This window comes from Zootoca vivipara, chromosome 3, assembly GCF_965207765.1.
Source record: "Zootoca vivipara chromosome 3, rZooViv2.hap1.1, whole genome shotgun sequence".
Lineage (NCBI taxonomy): Eukaryota > Metazoa > Chordata > Lepidosauria > Squamata > Lacertidae > Zootoca > Zootoca vivipara.
In genome coordinates this window covers 94,862,409-94,881,252 of record NC_142586.1, presented here as the reverse complement: position 1 = coordinate 94,881,252, position 18,844 = coordinate 94,862,409, and the positions used below count along the sequence as shown (strand labels likewise).

The 18,844-nt window shown below is 44.4% G+C and overlaps 1 protein-coding gene across 2 annotated transcripts; it reads left to right on the top strand.

Annotated features, from left to right (window-relative positions):
• Window positions 1-3,649: 3,649 nt before the first annotated feature.
• Window positions 3,650-18,283, top strand: ATF3 (activating transcription factor 3). 2 transcript variants are annotated; one of them, XM_035111288.3, is made up of 4 exons: window positions 3,650-3,895; window positions 12,712-12,955; window positions 13,419-13,523; window positions 13,647-18,283. In XM_035111288.3, the coding sequence occupies exons 2-4, from the start codon at window positions 12,716-12,718 to the stop codon at window positions 13,842-13,844; spliced, it is 543 nt and encodes a 180-aa protein (XP_034967179.1). In that variant the 5' UTR covers window positions 3,650-3,895; window positions 12,712-12,715; the 3' UTR covers window positions 13,845-18,283. The 2 variants fall into 2 exon arrangements, with proteins under 2 accessions (XP_034967179.1, XP_088522838.1); XM_088666712.1 differs by having other exon boundaries at window positions 3,650-3,884; window positions 13,647-14,504.
• Window positions 18,284-18,844: the final 561 nt, after the last annotated feature.

The window sequence follows — 18,844 nt, the reverse complement described above, 5'->3', positions numbered from 1 at the left end:
AGTGGCTCAAGAGGAACAACAGAAGCTTTGTGCAACTGAGCTTGTGGCACCATCGTACTTTTTGTAGGTTGACCACAAATGGGTTTATTCCAAAATGAAGTCTCACAGAAGTTTGTAGGAAATAGGTTTTAGAAAGATATGCACAGAGCTGCAGCCTTGGGCACACAATTACTTGCATGCAAGTTCTGTGAAAATCAATGGGACACTTCCAACTAGATCCAACTTAAAACTGTGAGCATTTTTCCACGGCTGAAATATATTGTTCAAGTATGGAGTTAAGGTTCCATTTGGGATATTAGAAAAGAGAATGGGCACACGAATATTGGTTATCTTCCATCGACTAATTTACTGTTAATAGATGAGTGTGCATATTGTTTATTTCCCCAGATCAGACAGAATTGAAAGACAACTTCTCAGCCTTATCTAATGCAAAAGCTGGTTCCAAATTCACATATATATTTTTTAAAAAAACACTTCCGATAGTAGCTAAAACCCCCTGCTGGTTAATATACTAAAAGTGTGAGAAGTGCTACAACAACAACAAAATATGTTTCTGTCTCATCTGTCTGACAAAGAAAGCTCTAGTTGTCTGATGTCAGCACAAAATTTGACAAATACAATATGCCATCTTTCCTGTTTTCTTGTTTAACTTCTAGGAGGAACTTTGCAACAAGCAGTTATTCCAAGCCACTTTTAAGCTTCTTGATAGGCAGAACTGTTCCAAAGTAAAAGTTGTTAATGTAAAAAATAAAACCAAAATTCTCAAACCCTTTTATTAGATTTATGGTAGCTGTAACCAGCCATAAAGCTAAAAAAAACAACAACAACACTAGCAGCTCATGTAAATAAATAAAATTCTGGTGCTTATTTTCCTCCCTTGCCCCCTTCAGTTCTAGCTAATATGCATTCCACAGCATATTTTAAAAATAAAATACGGAAAATGCAAAACTGATTTAAGTGCTATTTGTAAAAATGGCCTTAGATTTGAGGATTAGGCTGTGTGTGGCACAGCCACCCCAGTTCAGTTCTAGAATCAGTTGTCAGGGCAACTCTGAGATCTCAGTAGGGTTTTCTACCCCACATACGTGATACTACAAGCTCATTTGAGTCTCGCTCTGTGTATGCACCTGTAAATGTTGTTAGTGGGTTTTTAATTCCATGTAGATTTTAAGTCATGCAGATTTCAAATTCTCCCTACAAAGGTTCTCAGTCCCCAAGTGCTCTCTGGGTCGGGTGCAAAAACCTATATAAGCAAGCAAACCCCAGGGGATTCTCATAAAATCACAGAATTGATTTTCCAATCCCCATAATGTAGAAATCTACTAGATACAGAATTTACTTGCACATGATGAGTTGGGTCCAGATTTACCCATGCTTAGAGAAGGCCCCTGAATTAAATGGGAGTAAGGTTAGTTAAGTCTCACTGATTTAATCTGCTTGAAGCATTTTGCATTAAGTTTTAAGGGGCATAGTGTTATGCTCCTAAAGTTGGGAATATATGCGTGTTCCGTCTAACATGAGTTTTCCAACCTCTCATAAATAGAAAATAGCCATCATCTTCTGTTCCGAAGGCTAGCTAAGCGAGATCCTAAGCAGGCTTACTCGGAAGTTGCGCTGAAGTCAACAGATCAGGCTTGCCTGTCAGTGCCTAGAGACTGGCGCATGTCTCCCTCGCTATACTCAGCCTCGCAGCGCCGACAGTCCTTTCTCGAGTGGACAGCGTGGGTTTATTTCATTTGGCACAAGTTACGTTAGACGTCTGCACGTGCGCGCGCCTTTTTTCTTTTGCATCCTGACGGAAATGCGTCGAAGCAGGCGCCTCCCGGCAGTCTACATCCTTTTTATTCTCCTTATGCACGGGGAAGCGAGGGGGACCATAGCTGCCAAGTTATCCCTTTTTTTAAGGGATTTTCCCTTATGCTGAATAGGCTTCCTCGCGAGAAAAGGGAAAACTTGGCAGCTATGAGGGGGACACGCAAGAAAACTCGACGGAAGGAGGATGCAAAACCTGCCCTCCTTCTTTCGCCCTCGATTGCATCGCCCTTTGCCTAGAAATTCGGGTGGGGAGCTATTTGCGGTGTGTGTGGGGGGGTGTCACCACTTCGCCTCTATGCAGACGAATCTGCCCCGAGTCGAGAGCTCAAAGAATAGCAAAGCGTCATTTTAAACAGTCCCACGGAGTTCGAGGAGGAACTTTTATTTTATTATTATTCTCCCATCACAATCGTGGAAAAATTGTTTCCGCTTTGCAAAATAATTGAGCTTCCTGCATTGCAGGGGGTTGGACTAGATAACCCTCGGGATTCTAGGATTCCAATGAATTCTGAGCACACACGCTTAGAACTTCATCGGAGCGAATAAAGATAGGATCAGGCTGCGTGATTGTCCCTCACCGCGTTCCCAAAGGCAAGTTTATTGGGAAATCCAGTTCATCGCAACAGAACTTTCCAAAGTGCATTCGCAAATAAGATAGGATCAGAATTGCCATTTAAAAAATAAAATAAAGTGAGCGTGGGTGAATGATGTCTACAATATGCCAAGCACAAACAACTCTAGTAGAAAATTTAGGGCGGCAATAGTGTGCGGGAGAGGCGGGGGAGGAGAGATGTTCTTCGATGACTTTACAGTATTTTTTTTGCCGTAAAGTGGGCAGACGGGATTTGTGTATATGTGATATGTTCGATTCAGTTATCCCACTGACCCCAATTTCTCGGCTGCCCATTCTCGTGCGGTTTCGGTCCATTTCAGGGGGGGGGGACGCTTTTTTTTTTTAAAGAGTGGCGGGGTCGCCCAAAAGTTTTCAACGATCCCTGGGGATTCTGGATTTAAGGTTTTCACGCTCTTCCGTGAGATATATTGCGCGGGCGCGAAGTCGGGGGTGGGGTGGGTGGGACGGGGCACACACGCTGTTAAAGAAAACTGAAAAATCAAAGAAAGAAATGAGGCGCCGGGGGTTGGGAACGTTATCGGCGGATCTCCGCGAGGTAGGCGCGGATACACCCGATCCCACGAAACACACACACACACAAAGTCTAGACAAATCTCAAAGGAGGGGACAGGCCCCCCCGTCCTTTAAATAGCTCCACAAAATGGCAAAGCATCATCCGCAAAGTTCTAATCTGATCCTCATTAGAAAGAAAAGGCAAAGTGGGGAAAGCAAATAAGACCCACAACCCCCCCCTCCCACTGCACCCTCCTGTCCCTCCTCCCTGATCGCCTCTCCTTTGCCCGGCCCCGCTTTGCTGCGGGATGCCAGCGATCTGGAGTCATGCGCTGGCTTGGGCACTATTGGCTCATGGAGGGATCATGTCGCTGCTGCTGGTGCTGCGGCGAAGGGTGTTCCCACCTGGCCCGCCACCCGGGGCAAGGCGCGCGCTCCGCCTGCCTCTTAAGGAACGCGCCCTGGAAAGCGTCGCCTCGCGCCCCGCCTCCTCCTCCCTCCTCGCGCGGGGAAGGGCTCTGTGTGTTGGGGGGGAGTCCTTGCATCACCGGGGAGCCCCGCCCCTCGCCAGCCTCGGCCCCGCCCCCTGCCTCCTCCAGATCTTGCTGAAGGATCTATTAATAGCATGACATCAGCGCGCGAGCGGCGGCCAGAGTAAATACCAGCGCTGCCGCCGGGCTATATAAAGGGGGTGATGCAACCTCGCGGGGAGCCAGAGACGCGGAGAGGCGCTCGGAGCGAAGGAGCCGCGGCTGCCACTACTACCACCGCTGCTGCCGTCCAGCGCCACCCGTCCCGCCTCGAAGGACAACTCCACTCCACGCACCCCACCCGAGATTTTTATTTTATTCCTTAAACTCTCACCAGAGAGTCTTCTCTCTCTTCTCTTCCACCCTCCGACTCTTCAAAACTGGGAAGGAAAAGACGACTCGAAGGAGGAGAGGTGAGGAACAGGTAAGGAAGCGAGACACCGGAGGAAGGTGGAGGGAATCGCGGAGAGAAACGGGGACGAGGAGATCTGGGATCTCTCGTCCGCTCACTCAGGTGTTGTCTTCATTGGGGAGTTTGGTCTGTGGTAGGGAAATAGGCTGGAGGGAAACGCGCGTCTTCGGTACGTGCGTATCCGTCCCGTTTCAGGTCTCGGAACTTTTTCAATCAAATCGAGTGATTTCTCCTTCCGTGGAGTTAGTGAGGTGAGGAAGTCAGAAGTGAAATCGTTTACGTTTCTTTTTCTTTCTCTTTAAAAGTGAAGCTAACTGAAAGTAAAAGTTCATTCATCCGAACAAAGTGTTTGACCGATGATCTCTCTCGAGCTCTCTGTCTCGCATAATCAACAGAAACTTGCCTCTCTGTTTTGTCCTCGGGCGCTCGAATCGCTATCATCTTAAAAGTCTGGGCGACCGCACAGTGGTTTTCATTTATGCTGCTGCTGTTTGTTTCTTTTGACGGAAAGAAACTGCAAGGGAAAGGTGGGGGGAGCAGTTCCTTTTAATCCCAAAATCGTATACTGTATTTCCAACTGCGTAAAAGCAACGCGTGGAGAGGTTTTTGCGGCGGTTTTTCCAGGTCATCGCCAGCTTTTTAATTTCCCAGAACACTTTCGGGAGAGAAAAAAACAACTTATAAGTGATAATAGTCAAATGATTATCACTTACGGTAAGTTGTGGGATGGCGAGAGTTGGCGGAAAAGATTCGAAAGCTTAACTTTTTTTACGCTGTGGCAATGCCTCCAGCCGCCAGTCGGTGGCGCACGGCGTGGTAGCGAGCGCTCTGCCGCTTTCTATAGGATGCTCCCTGCTCGATCTGTCAGATTTGTTTTCACTCCCCGGCGTTGAGTTATCAGAGGAACCTGTAAAAATAGGAATGCAGGCAGTTTTATACAGATCAGGCTTGCAGGGATCGATTAGGACTGTTTCAAAACTTCAGTATGTTTGGGACTTTTGAGCGATAAAAGTGGAGCTGCTAATTCCAGAATCCAAAGAAGGAACTATGTTAGGCCAAACAAAATGCCACAAAATAATGTGCAAGCTTTCGAGTTCTCCAGAACTCTTCACTGGGCTAGATTAAGCAAAGCAGGGGTGGTTCTGCCATCTAGCCTGATGAGGAGTTCTGGAGAACTTAGAAGTTTGCACAGTGTTTTGTGACATTTTTGATTGGTGTAATAAATGGTCCTAATACGGATTTTTTCCCCCTTATAAGACAATACAGCTACCTTTCCTTTTAAGTGTAGATGAATGTGGCTGGTTCCAGATGAAGTAATCTTCATGCAAATAGAGGCAGAACGTTAACATTATGGGGGTTTATTTGCATGAAGCTGGGTAGATGCTGGACTTGCTGCAGCCTGTGCATGTTTACTTGGAAGTAAGTCTCAGCATGTTATATGGAGTTTACTCCCAAAGGAAGTCTGTAGCATTGGCACCATGAAGCCCAGTCCTACTTCTGCTTAATTTGGAAGTCCCCAGTGTTACAGAGGACTGACCAGCCTCAGCTAGAAGTCGGGCATTTAGTGTCGCTGGTCTTGTGCTGTGGAATACTCTTTTGCCAGAGATTTGACAGGCACCCACCCTCACTTTTGACTTTCAGGCATCTCTTGGAGACTTTTTTGTGTGCCAGCAAGAGCTTTTGCAGCTGCTAATTTTTAATTTTTGATTAGCCAGTCACCTTAAGGAATTTCTGAATTTTTATTCTTTAAATACTGCTTTAAGTTTTCATGTACACTGCCCCGATACAGCAATACAGAAATTATGAACAAATAAATGGAGGAAGTCCCACTGAGTTCAGCTTAACTTACTCAGAAGAAAGCTCGCACAGGACTGCAGCCTTTGAAGCGCAACAGAATTCTACTGCATTCAATGTGACTTACTCCCTCATACCTAAGTGTGTATTTCCTAGTTAAATGTGCCTAGGTTTTCTAGGCTTACTTTTATTTTCCACAGTATACATTCACTGTGCTATATCCTCCTAAGCACTTACTCAAAAGCAAGTCCCACTGGGTTCCAGTGGGCTTCCTCTTAAGTAAGCATGCAGCTATGATTATTCAAAGCATTTATGAGTTTATCTGTGATAAGGATATAAGGCAGCTTTTGCCAACCTGGTGCCCTTGAGCTATTTAGAACTACCACTCCCACTAGCCCCAGCTTGCTCAACTGGGGCTGATAAGAATTGTAGTTCAAGGCGAAGGCTTCCAGACTTCAGTCTGTGGACCACCAGTGGCCCATAAGCTTCATTCTGGTGGTCCATGGTGTGTCTGTAGATTTGTGACTGAAGTCCATTGTATTAAACATTCATCTTGATTTTTAACTGATTTTCTATGGCTTTCATTCTGCGAAACTCAAATTGCAATACAATACAATGTGTAAGAGACCTGTGGGTATAGTGCAGTATACAAATTTAATAAATAGTAAGAAGTAATGGGAGCAATAAAAAACAATTTAAAAATGTACAGTGTTTAGCACAGCACGTTGCAAATGCTATGAGAGAGAGAGAGAGAGAGAGAGAAATCATTAAGTGGTCCACCAAGACTCTCAGAAGATTTCAAGCAGTCCTTTGTGGGAAAAGTTAGGGAACCACTATTCCAAAACAACTGAAAGGTGAAATGTTGGTTGTGGCTGAGAAACCACACAAAATGATTACGGGTGCTGAGTATCAATGTGAATTTCTGAAACACTTTTTGCATCAAATAAGGTTGAGGGCGAGCAAAAACGGCAAATACTTCTGTCCAACTTGCCATCTAAGCAGGGGCTTTGTGAGGACACCACACAAAAAAAGTGGCGGCCCCGAGCGGTTTCTGGTGCCTTATTGATTTTCTTCATCATATTAACAGCTGGCCATTTCAAAAGCAGCAGATATATGTGGCCAAACTGCAATGCCAAAAATCTTAAAAGGTCAAGTTCAGTTCAGGGTGCTTGTAGACTTTAATTGCTTTTGAAGCTGTGGGAGATTAACTTCTATGGTTAACAGGTTACTGCATCAGCAAGATGGGGAAAATATTCAGGGTGTGTGGGGAAGCGAATGTATCAATCAAAAAATAAAATGAAGACTTTTGGTTTCTGAGAATATCTGAAATGAAGGGCATGTGAAGCATCAGGTCAGTGTGCCTTGTTCTATTTTTAATGTGAGGGCGAATCTTTTAATGTCAACCAAGTTAGCTGAAAGTGACCCAGTTTTTCAAAGACCCACACCATACTTCTAACAGATATTCAGTGCACATTTAAAGCACACAACTGCACCCAAAGAATACTGGGAAATGTAGTTTCCCTCTCACAGAGCCACACTTTCCACACCCTTAACAAACTACAGCTCCCAGGATTCTTTGTGGGGACACCAGGCATGGTAAGTGTACTTTAAATGTACGGCGTGGATCTTCCCTCATGGTCTTTGATGTGTCACTTGTTTCAGCAGAAGCCTTTGAGAATAAATTGTTTCGGGGATTTGAATCAGAAATCTGGCTATGAACAGGGAAATATGACACAACAGAGAATTGCAACCAAACATGGCTGTACAGAGCGCTCCTATTCAGTATTCCACCCAGACTTGCCCTTCTCAAGGATACTCTATTCCATTCCCTGCCACCTTAACAGCCAACAAACATTCTGTAGCCACTGAGCATGCCCAGTCCTCATTGGGCTGTGTGCCTCCCCTCTTCCTAAAAAAAAATGTGTGTGCTTCTGTTGCAAATCTTGGGGTTCCCCTCAGGCTACTGCTACCTCCTCCTGGTGAGAGGATGGTGTCATTTTGGTTCTGTAAGAATCCACACTTGGAGAAGGAGTCTGCTATTGATATATAAGGCTGTGTACGTGCTACGCCTCAAAGAACTCTGGGCAATGTAGTTTGTTAAGGGTTGCTGGAAGTTGTAACTGTGCTGGGTAAACTACGGTGCCCAGAATTCTCTGAGGGAATGAATGTGTTTCGAATGTGCCTTAAAGGAAGAGGGTGCCCCCATAGCCTTGGATTATCCGATGGTAGTTCTAAAACACAAATCCTGAGGAAGCAGGGAGGTGTGCAATAGCTTGTGTTTATTTTGCCTACGAATGCCTGCGTGTGTGCAGTGATCATTTTTTTAAGTGGGTGGGCCTCTGAAGGAACTCGGCAGGAATACCCTTCTTTTATACAATGCGTGGGCAAATTGGCACAGGTTGAAAGAACTCGGAAGCTTTTGGAATCTCTCCTGCTGCTTAGAATAAAGCTATGAACAGCAGAGGGTTGCACAGCAAGGATCAACATGCAGAGGAAAACCACATGAAATACAGTATAGGGTGTGGGTGGCAGGGTCTGCTCAAGACATTTTGGCACCTGAGGCGAATTACAAAATGGCACCCCCTCCCTCTCAGGGAAGAAGGGGGTGAGTGAAGATCTACCTCAGGAATAAGACAGGGAATAAAGACCACCTCATGGGTGGTCCGGCCCTGGGAGGTGGCCTTTGCTCAGTGATACAGTAGAGCAGATCCCCCATATGTTAAAGGTCCCAGGGTCGATCTCTAGTATCTCTGGGTAGTTTGGACTATGTACACATCATACACTTAAATTGTATTTATTGATTTATTGAATCTGTATTTCACTTTCCTGAAGGAGCCCAGGGCAGCAATTTAAAGCACCCACAAAGAATTCTGGGAACGGTAGTTTGTTCTGGGTGCTGGAAAGTGTGGGGGTAAACTACAGTTCCCAGAATTCTTGGGGCGGGCAATGTGCTGTAATTATGTACATTAAATGAATGCTGTGCATGTAGCCTTTATTGCGGACTTGATGCTGCTCATGCACACAAATTTTCCACAGAGTCCACATTCTTGTCAAAATGCCATCCTATATCCAGCATCCCTATTTTAAACTACAGTTACTGTTTCTGTGGTTGTTGTTTTTACGGTAACTTATCTGATTTTCTGAAGGAAAGGAAAATCTGGATTAATTGAGAAAACAACATACGATGACATTTTGTATGAGTAGGGTGTTATGTGGCTGTTGCAAAAAGCTTGTGTGCAGGAACAGTATGGGGCCTACAATAAACTTCCATGTGGAAATGCCCTCAGATTAAAAGAAAATATATCTGGTTGTAGGTCTTGGGGTGGGGCTAGCAAAGACTGTCACTTGTCCAGGAAGAGTAGATAATACTGAACTAAATAGCCCAATGACTTGTCTTTTGAAATTCAGGATAAGACACTCATTATTTAAATGCTAAATATATGCATTGCGGGGTGTGGGGTGGGGTGTGTGGACTAGGTAACCCACAGAATCCCTTCCAACTCTACAATTCTTCTTCTTCTTTGATATAAGGCAGCTCCTGACATTTAAGTTGTGTGGTGCTGGCGAGAGGAGCTGATTTTGTTTTGCGCTTAGCTGTCACCCTGTTTAAAAATCAGAATTGTTGACAAAGAAATGGGGAGCCTTTGATATGTGAACACTGCATGGGGAGAGGCCATCAGATCTTGCCTTTTTAATCATTTGGAAATGCAGTACTGCATACATGGGCTGTGAAATGTTTTTATTTGGCTCCATCTGGCTGTAGAATGTTTCAGTCTGCCTCTGTGTGCCACTGAATGATCACAAGATGAATACATAAAGACCTTGCAATCGTCTTGCATCAGCTCTTAAGAGAGGCTCAATTGCTGGATGTGAGGTGTTCTTTGTGTTCAAGTGACTTTAACAAATAAGGCAATCATCCTCCATTCCTTGAGCTTGGGACCCACATAGTTACATCGGTGGAGGCAAACCCCACCTACCCGACTTCCTATGTATGGCACCTATCAGCTTCCTACTCCTTAAGTCTTAGTACTGCTCTTGCAAAGTTCAGCAAAGAAGAGGAAGGTGACAATGGAATTAGTTGGCTCTGCCTGCCGTTGGACCTGGCTCCCCCTACTGTTTGCTTCCTTGCCTTCTGCCCTATTGGTCAACATGGGCACCAGGCACTACTGTGTTCGATGGACTGTACGGTACATGATGGCTCATCAAACAGAAACTACACCAGCAAATAATATTTAGTGGAGAGACATTGGTACGGGGAGGAGGGGAAATTGTGCTTGGATGTGCAAAACCCAGATTCTGGTTCCTGCTTTCTCAGGTATGGAACTCGTTGCGTTATCTTTGGACGAGTCTGTCAGCCTAGACCTCTTTGCAGGATTCTGTCTGAAACACAGCTGAGAATGTACATTAATAGCAGTATGGTTTTTGGAAAGCTGTAGCAATTCTCTCCGGAGTCCCACATTACTGCCAGCATTCTCAGCTGTTTCTCTGCCAGGGGGACTGGTGCAACGAAACCTTGGCCATTCCCCAAATCCTCAGAATTTTGTGTTGATGCCAACAATAGTGCCAACGTAACGAATGGGGCTCCAAGAATTGGCATGAAGTGCCTATTGAACATAGCTATAATTTATAGCCTATAAATGGGGGGCTCTGTGTACTCCCCCTGCATATAATTACCAAAAACACTGGCATTGTAAAAAAAAAATCTTAGCATTCTGGTTTTTGTTTTTAGAAAACAAGTTCATAGACCTTCTGGCTTATGAAGATACGACTGGGAAATGGGTAGATTAATCTGTGAAGAATTAAGCAATCTCTATAATCAATTAAAGACGTCAATTAAGGCACACCACTTTTGTTAATTTACTGCTTTGATCAACTTTTCATTACCGTCTTCAGAGTCACTTCTGAGCTGAAACAAAAGGCTAACCTGGACACTGAAGGCCCCTTTGCTGTCTTGGTTTGATTGGAGTTATCTTCTACCTCTATGGAGGATTGAAGGAGATCAGCATTTTTGAGGTGTGACTCACCACGACCAGGGGGATTTCTGCAGAATTACATAAGTTTCTCAAGGTCTATGGAAATAACAAACAATTCCAGGAAATCTTCGCTCTCGCAATCAGGAGGTCAAGAACCTTTTGGGTTTCTACTGCTGTTAATCTTTTGGAGGGGGTATGCCTGGGATTCACTTTTACAACAGGCATCATGAAATCCTTACTTCTGTATTGAAATAGAAACAAAACCCTTATGTAGATGGCTGAAATGCATGCATTTTGCCATGGTAGGGAGCCAAGTATTTCCAATGCATGCAAACAGTGACTACATGCATGTAGCAAAATGTAAGAAGAGACTCTTGGGTGTGGCCAATGGCCCATCTAGTCCAGCATTCTGTTCTCACAGTGGCTAACCAGATGCCTGTGGGAAACATGTGCGGGACCAACAAACTTAACTATCTGTATCAGGTCTGGAGAACCCGTGGCCTGAGGTCTGAATGTGATGCTTCAGAGCTGTCTGTCTGGCCCTTGAGCTTCTCCCCAGATCAGCCCTGCGTGCATCTCCTCAAGTGCTTTTGCCTGATTGGAACATGTCATTGAACTGTGACAATACTCCTACCTTGTTGGGGTGTAGGATGGAGAAATGTTTTTGTAGGTAGCAGCAGTGGCAGCAGCGTGTCCTGTTTCGCCTCTTGAGGCCGTGCCTTCAATCTTGTTTTTTCCCCCTTAAACACACTTGGATTTGCTTTTGCTCACTTATCTACCGCCAGTGCAAAAGGATGCAACTTCCACTGGCGTGGGAGACCATAATGAACTCCAACTATTCCCCGAAGCTATAATTACAATGGATACTGCATCAATCATATCTAGTTTGACAACATGATGGCTTCATTTATGTACACAAATGCCCAGAGGCATTAATTGGCTTATCTATTATGGATCTAATTGTGATAGATTTTGCTGGTAATAAGATTTTGCAGAGTTTTATTGCTTCCTCTAATAAAATGGAGCTTCTCAGGATGACTCCTATGATAGATTCCTATAGCTGGATATATGTGCAGCTGCATGTGCGAATGAGCCACATTGCAGGCGAGAGATTTCTTGAGCGCTGGGTGCGCTGATTTAGTGTATCCGACACACCTAAACTGCACAAACACTGGGCGAATCCATGCCAGTCTAAACATAAGATTGGGAGGTTAATTAACCAGCACAAGTGACCCAGTTCAAGCTGTGGTGCAATTATTGTACAAAATCCCATATAAGTTATATAACTTATATATTGCCTCTCACATTTCCTGTTTGGTTAGAAGTTGCTCATCTAGCTGCCAGTATGTGGCAGTATTATACCAAATGGTGCAAAAAACCTGTTAGTTTTTAATTACTTCCTGTTGAGTGATATTGTTGGTTTATAGTTGCATTTAAGTTGTTTATCAAGGGTGCTTTGTGTAATGTGTGTGGTGTGTATGGATATGGAGAGAGAGCACCAATGTGGTGTACTGGTTAGAGTCTTAGCCTAGGGCCTGGGAGACCAGGGTTCAAAGCCCCACTCAGTCATGAAGCTTACTGCGTGACATTGGACCACTTACCTTCTCTCAGCCTAGTCTACTTCACAGGGTTGTTGTGAGGTTAAGACAGGGAGCGGGGGCAATGTATGCTGCCTGGAGCTCCTTGCAGGAAGGGCAAGATAGAAATGTCAGGATTAAATAAACATGTGTATATTGAACTAAGATATATATCCAACTAAGTTGTACCTAGACTGGATCCACTGAAATGATCACATGGGCATGACTGACTGAAGCCCATTGATTTCAACAGACCTACTCTGAGTAGGACTTACTTGGATACAATTCATGTGCAACCATTCTATCAAGATATACCGTAATTGTGGGTCATGGCCCAGAGTTTCAGGAATGATTCCACATCCAAAAGTCGTATTTTCTAAATCAGGTCTTTGTTGAGAGTTAAACGATCATCTGACAAACACACACACACACATATATAGTCCTGATAAATTCAGAAAGAGTCATCCTTGTTCTTCTTTTTCAGCAAAATGATGCTCCAACACCCTGGCCAGGTGTCTGCTTCGGAAGTCAGCGCCACTGCCATTGTCCCGTGCCTGTCTCCTTCGGTGTCCCTGGGTTTTGAGGACTTCACAAATCTAACTCCGCTGGTGAAAGAAGAATTGAGATTTGCCATCCAGAACAAGTGCCTGTCGCACAGGATGTCCTCCACGTTGGACACAGTCATGGTTTCGGACAGACCTGGGGAAATGTCTGTTTTGAAAGCAGAGGTGCTCCTTTTTTTAATTGCTTGTTTTACTTTCACATTCAGTAATGGCGTTCTATTTAAACAAGAACAAAAACAGAAAGCAAGGGTGTGGGGGAGGAACTAAAACCAGTAGATAATTGTTCAACGAACTTTCCAATAGGAAAACTGTATTATACATAAGGCAGGATTCTGCATTAATACCTCCCACCCCCATCACAGACAATGATCTGTGTGAATTTGAAATTTTGAATGAAAGTGGCTTTGTGAAAAGCTACAGCTGCATTAGTGCCAAGCTGGAGCCTTGGTGCGCACTGCATGCACTTCTGAATCCTGTCTTCTTGGGAAGGAGTCATAGCTCCATGGTACACTTGGGGGAGGTGCTGATAAATAGATAAGTATAAACTTGGCCCACTTGCAATATTGATACCTCATCTGGATGTGCCCAAAGTCAACCAATTTACCTCTCTCTCTGAATCTTGCTCTAGTGTGCGCCTGAAGATGAAAGGAAAAGGCGACGGAGGGAAAGGAACAAGATTGCAGCAGCCAAGTGTCGAAACAAAAAGAAGGAGAAGACTGAATGTCTCCAGAAGGTAAGTCGGAAGATGAGATAGAGGTGTGCGTTTGTTTGTTTAAAAAAGAATGCGTTTGTTTGTTTAAAAAAAGAATGGTTCAGAAGTTCCGCTTTTATACTTACCCTCTTTTTCTGTGGCTAGGAATCGGAAAAGCTGGAAACCATCAATGCAGAACTGAAGGCTCAGATTGAGGAGCTGAAGAACGAGAAGCAGCATTTGATCTACATGCTTAATCTGCACAGGCCCACCTGCATCGTCCGGGCCCAGAATGGGAGGACGCCGGAGGACGAAAGGAACCTCTTCATTCAGCAGATAAAAGAAGGAACCTTGCAAGGCTAAGTGACAATGCCAGGTGCCCTTAGGGCATGCCTCTGACACCAAAAAATTAAACCCCAGCACATCACCCCAAGCCAGAAGCCATAGAGAAGGTATCTTGGTATTTGTGGTCTCCCGTTGGTCGAGAAAAGGCAGAGGAGATGACATTGCTAAGAAGAAAAGACTTGCGCTAGCTTAGCTGTGATTCAGGTTTTAGTATCTGCCATACTTGCTGTTCCTAGAAGCCGTACAGCTAGAGACTTGCTAAACCCCTGATGGCATGTGGGACTTGCACTCGAGTAGAACACTAGGACTCGGCGTAATGCACATCTTGTGGACAGCCAAGCTGAGTGGATCCCCCCCATTTGTCCTTGATTGGGGGTAGGAAATGCTAGATAGCGTGGGCTGTTCGATTTGTTTGTTTCTTTTGCTTTGTACTTTCAAAAGAAAGAGGTTGGCAACTTCCAGAATGCTGCTTTCAATTCCGAAAGGCATTGCGATATAACGGGAATTACTGTGTTTCTATATCCTAGTGCAATGTTTTTTAAACCGAGCTTTTACGCTCTCTTTGTATTGTTGTTTTCACGGAAGCCTTTCTGTGGGTTTTTTGATGACTCACATTGGGGGTGATTTGTGGGTGATATGACAGGCATCAGCTTCTGTAAAAAAGAAAAGAAAAGAAAACTCTGAATGTATCAAGCTGCAACATTACCCCTTGGCTTGTTTGAAGAAAGGGGAATTCCCCTTTGAGAATCCACTTTATGAGTCACACATGTACAGTATTCAGAAGGACTGCATCACATACAAAACAGTGACACGGTCGACATAAATGTTAAATTAATCCTCCTCTCTTGATTTGTGGGCCACCGCCTCATGAATCCAGAACTTGCAAATCTTTCCTGGGCACCACCTTTTTTCCCCCCAGAGCACGAAATTCTGGTGGTTCTCAAGTTGCACAAAGGAATGATTGTGGATGCATTAACTGCATGTATTTTCAAAACTGCCCCATGACAATTACAGCTGTGCTAGGAAAAGAGACTTGAAAGTAGCCAGGTAGGTCTGTCAACAGCTGAATAGCAGGCTTGGAGGTGCAGCTTCCGCTGTCGTTGTGCATAAAGCTTGTGGTTAGAGTGTTGGTCCACATTGATACCCGAAGCTTACTGGGTGACCTTGAACCCGTTGCTGTCTCTCAACCCACAGCATCTTGCATGGATAGTAGAGCTTGCACCTATATAAGTATGATCATTAAAGATCTCAGGCAGAGTAATCCAGTGTTGGAACAGACAAAGCCCCTCTACAGAGTTTCATAGCTTTGATTCATCTTGTCTGAGGCCATGTCTTCTGACTGGTAGAGCCTCTTCAAAGACCCCAGACTCAGCTACTTGTAAACCTTGTCGGGTGTGGGACTCGCATACATTCAAAGCGTGTTCTCTGCAACTTGAGTTGTGGTACATTCTTTGTTCCCTGTAAGGCTTTTTGCATAGATTACTCATCTGGTTGTCGTACCATTTACACAGAATGGTACTCTGGGTATCTGGGGTAGAAACCCCAAGTCAAGTGTGAGCAATGCTCAAGCATCCTGTATTCATGCTATTAACTCCAACAGTGCAGATCGTTTTGGTGGTTGGGGCAGTTAATTTCAGGTGTCCCCTCCTACTCAATAAACCATTTGTCACCTGTTGGCATTTCTCACCCCTTCTTCTGTGAGGGTCTCTGGACTCCTCCATCACCTTTTATTTATCACTGATATGCCTAAGTAGTGCCCAGATTGTGTGCAAATAACATAAGCTGAAAAAAATGGAGATGATTTGCTGAGCTTTCATTTCTTAATCCCTTCCTCCTCTGTGTTTAATATCATAATCATGAATTTCTGTGCCTCAGCACTGCTAAATTTTCAAATGCTGAAATTTTTAGATTTCCAGTTTGGGGAGCTGGGGCAGGGGGAAACTGAGTTTATTTTCAAAACTCCATTTGCTTTAGTCAAACTCTAACTTTTTACTATAATAACAAATACCTCCCCCCCCCAAAAAAGAGCTCACTCACCCTCTGAGGCAAATCCCACTCAGTATTCAAACACTGAATTTAGGAACCTGAGTTACAAGAATAGCAATTTAAATTTTGCAAATCAGATTTTTGTATGCAGATTTGAGAGAAAAATCCTTATTTTTGCCCAAGCGCTTTTCAGTTCTGTTATGAAGTATTATTTCTATTTTTAGTCTGCTGGGATCTAAATTTAGTTATGTAATCAATACAGTAGACAAAGGCGTTTGCAGGATAAAATCCTTCATTCACCATTGTCCAGTGTTAAAACACACCCACATACACATCATACCTCAGAAAAATAGTTTTCAAAGGCTATAATCCTATACAGTACACACTTAGCTGTGAGTAAGGCTCATTGAATGCAATGGGACTTCTGAGTAGAGACATGCATAGGTTTATACTGTCAATCTGTGGCTGGTATACTTGAGCCTGCTGCCTGTTTTATCTCTCTGTTTTTTACATTCTGCAACAGAAGTACTTAATACGCTTTCAGCAATTTGGATATATTATAATGTCCAATGCTGTGTTTCAAATGTATATTTCATGTAACAAAAAATGGAAGGAAGTGGGCCAAATTCTGTCTCACCAGAGCGTGATTTTTCTTCCTGCAGAGTTAATTTAATTTTGCTGTTTGTGAGCTTTTCCTCAAGTCATGTTGGACAGCAGACCCCCACCCCCCACCCCAGGCCTCCGCGTTGACCATGCAATGTACTGGGTTGGGGAGGGGTGCGTGGGAAGGGGGGGGGAGAGTTTATTTACTATGTTAACTATGTGCAATTCTGCTAACAAGAACCTTAGGGGGGGTTCCTGTAATTATGAATATATATTCTAGACAGTACTGGGTCGTCTTCAATATCTAATGTTGTTGCTCCCTAAAAGTGATACGGTGCTGTTGATGGTGGGATGCTACAGTCCAGATCCAAAGAACGAAGAAAACTATGGCTGTGTCCACACTCCCATTTCCTGTGTGTGCTTAGTGCTGGGTTTTTAATCCATGTTCACACAGCGTTGTCCCAAATGCACATGTACCCTGCACTTTTTTGTGTGAAATGCTGCCGTCTGATGCATTGTTGCTCAAACCAGCTTCACGCCAAGTGGAGTCCTTAAGGCTTTCCTAATTTGGCCAAGGGGTGAACGCCTTTGCATGGGGTAAAGGCACCCCCACCGCAATCAACCCCTGGCATGTACACAAACAGAAACAATGAAGCCGTGCTGATGTGAACAGCTGGGGGTAGGGTGGTCACGGGGAGAGTGCTGGAAACACATCACTGCAGTCTTAGGTAGCAATGGGATTGCACCCTCTAACAGTCAGGGTGTTGCACTGTTTTCCCGCTCTGCAATCAAAAGAGCATATTTGGATCAGGGTTTGCTTTGCTCATGGTACGCTCTAGTGCTGCGATGGGGATCCTGTGGCCCTCCAGATGTTGTCACAATTCCTACCAGCTCCCTGGCCAGTTCAGCCAATGGCCAGGGATGCTTTGAGTTAATCCCTAGGGAGATATGGGTTCCCTATCCCTTCTGTTAGCAACTAGACCTTCCATGAACAAATGCACTTCTCATACATGGAAGGGCTCCTTGGGATCTACACCCTAGGCTGGTATGAGGGGCTGCTAACATTAGCCAGAGAAGGCCCCTGCCCATCAGCTGTGCTGTATCAAAGGCCCCCTGCTTTGTCTATGTATTTAACGTGTTTCCAAAAGCAATTCAGAAAATGATAATAAAAGAATGGCCTCTGTTGCATGTATGATGTTCTCATACATAGTCTTTGTTAACTCTCAACGCAGAATTAATGTTTTCCCTTTTGAGAGGTGTTTTAATATTGCGGTTCTACAGCTTATTTAAAATGACGCAGGCGTCTTGCTGCTGCTGCTGCTGCTGCTGCTTCGGTTGAAACACAAATGACTTTAAGCGAGCATGCCAAATGTTTACAATGGCACTGCTACTTTTTCAAAGATAATCTTGGTTCAGCTGTGGCTGCTTCCTCGTGTGTGTGTGTGTGTGGTTGCGTATGTGGGTAAGTGTGCAGTGCACATACCTCAAGATTATACAGTACCAATAGTATACATCCTATATATCTGTTTGCATTGCTTGAGAGTTGCATTGCTGGACATCTGGGGGGACTCCTGCACTCTGACAGCACCGTGGCAGGAAGGAGCTCAGCTGCCTAAACGTCGCCTGTCTGCAGTGGCCGCCAGCAGCAGTAGCTGAACTCCTTCCTGTTCTTCAGGGCACAGGCAAACTCCTTCCAGGCCAGGTTTGATGCTGCTGGCTTCCAAGCCAAGTGGGAGGATTGTTGAATGAAAGAACTGCATGAATTTATGTATCTGTTTTATTCTGAACATTTAATAATGCAGTAGAAGCAATTTGTTTTCTATTCTTAAGTTTTATGTTTTGATACTTTAATAAAAAAAAGACTAATAGATGTGTGTTGTTTTTGTTCCTGTGTGACTTACTTCACCTTATTTGAAGGATTGATGCTCACTCAACCCCCCCTCCCAAAAAAACCCCCCAGGTAGTGTTCTTAAATGTGTCCTAACTACAGTAGGCTGCCTGGTCTCCATATTCACTGCATGACCCTCAACCCCATGCCATTGCGAATGCCAAGATCATGTCATCAGTTCCCTCTGAATTACCGCAATTGTCCCTTTCCTGATCTGCTGTTGCTTTCACCTGCCATATTGCTGCAAGGTGTTCCTTATACCTGAACCAAACAAGCCATCTGCCCAACTACCCTGGGTTTGTACACACAAAGTCTTTCGAATCCTAGCATCCATTTGCAATTTGTTCTGCTCTGCTGGGGATTGGGGGCTCTTTGGATAAATCGTAAGCATTACCAAAGCTGCTTCAGGCAAGGCAAGGCCAGTATCAAACCCTGGTCAGGGGAGGTACCTTGAGCATGAGGGAGGTTTTCTCAGGGTGAGTCTCAAACACTGCACTCCAGGTGTGCTGACCCTTGCAATTTTCCCCAAATGTGGGAAACT

Coding starts and splice junctions, on each gene's coding strand:
- ATF3 (XM_035111288.3), top strand. CDS start 12,716: ATGATGCTCCAACACCCTGGCCAGGTGTCTGCTTCGGAAGTCAGCGCC. Junction 12,956..13,418: donor TGTCTGTTTTGAAAGCAGAG/GTGCTCCTTTTT, acceptor ATCTTGCTCTAG/TGTGCGCCTGAAGATGAAAG. Junction 13,524..13,646: donor AGACTGAATGTCTCCAGAAG/GTAAGTCGGAAG, acceptor TTCTGTGGCTAG/GAATCGGAAAAGCTGGAAAC.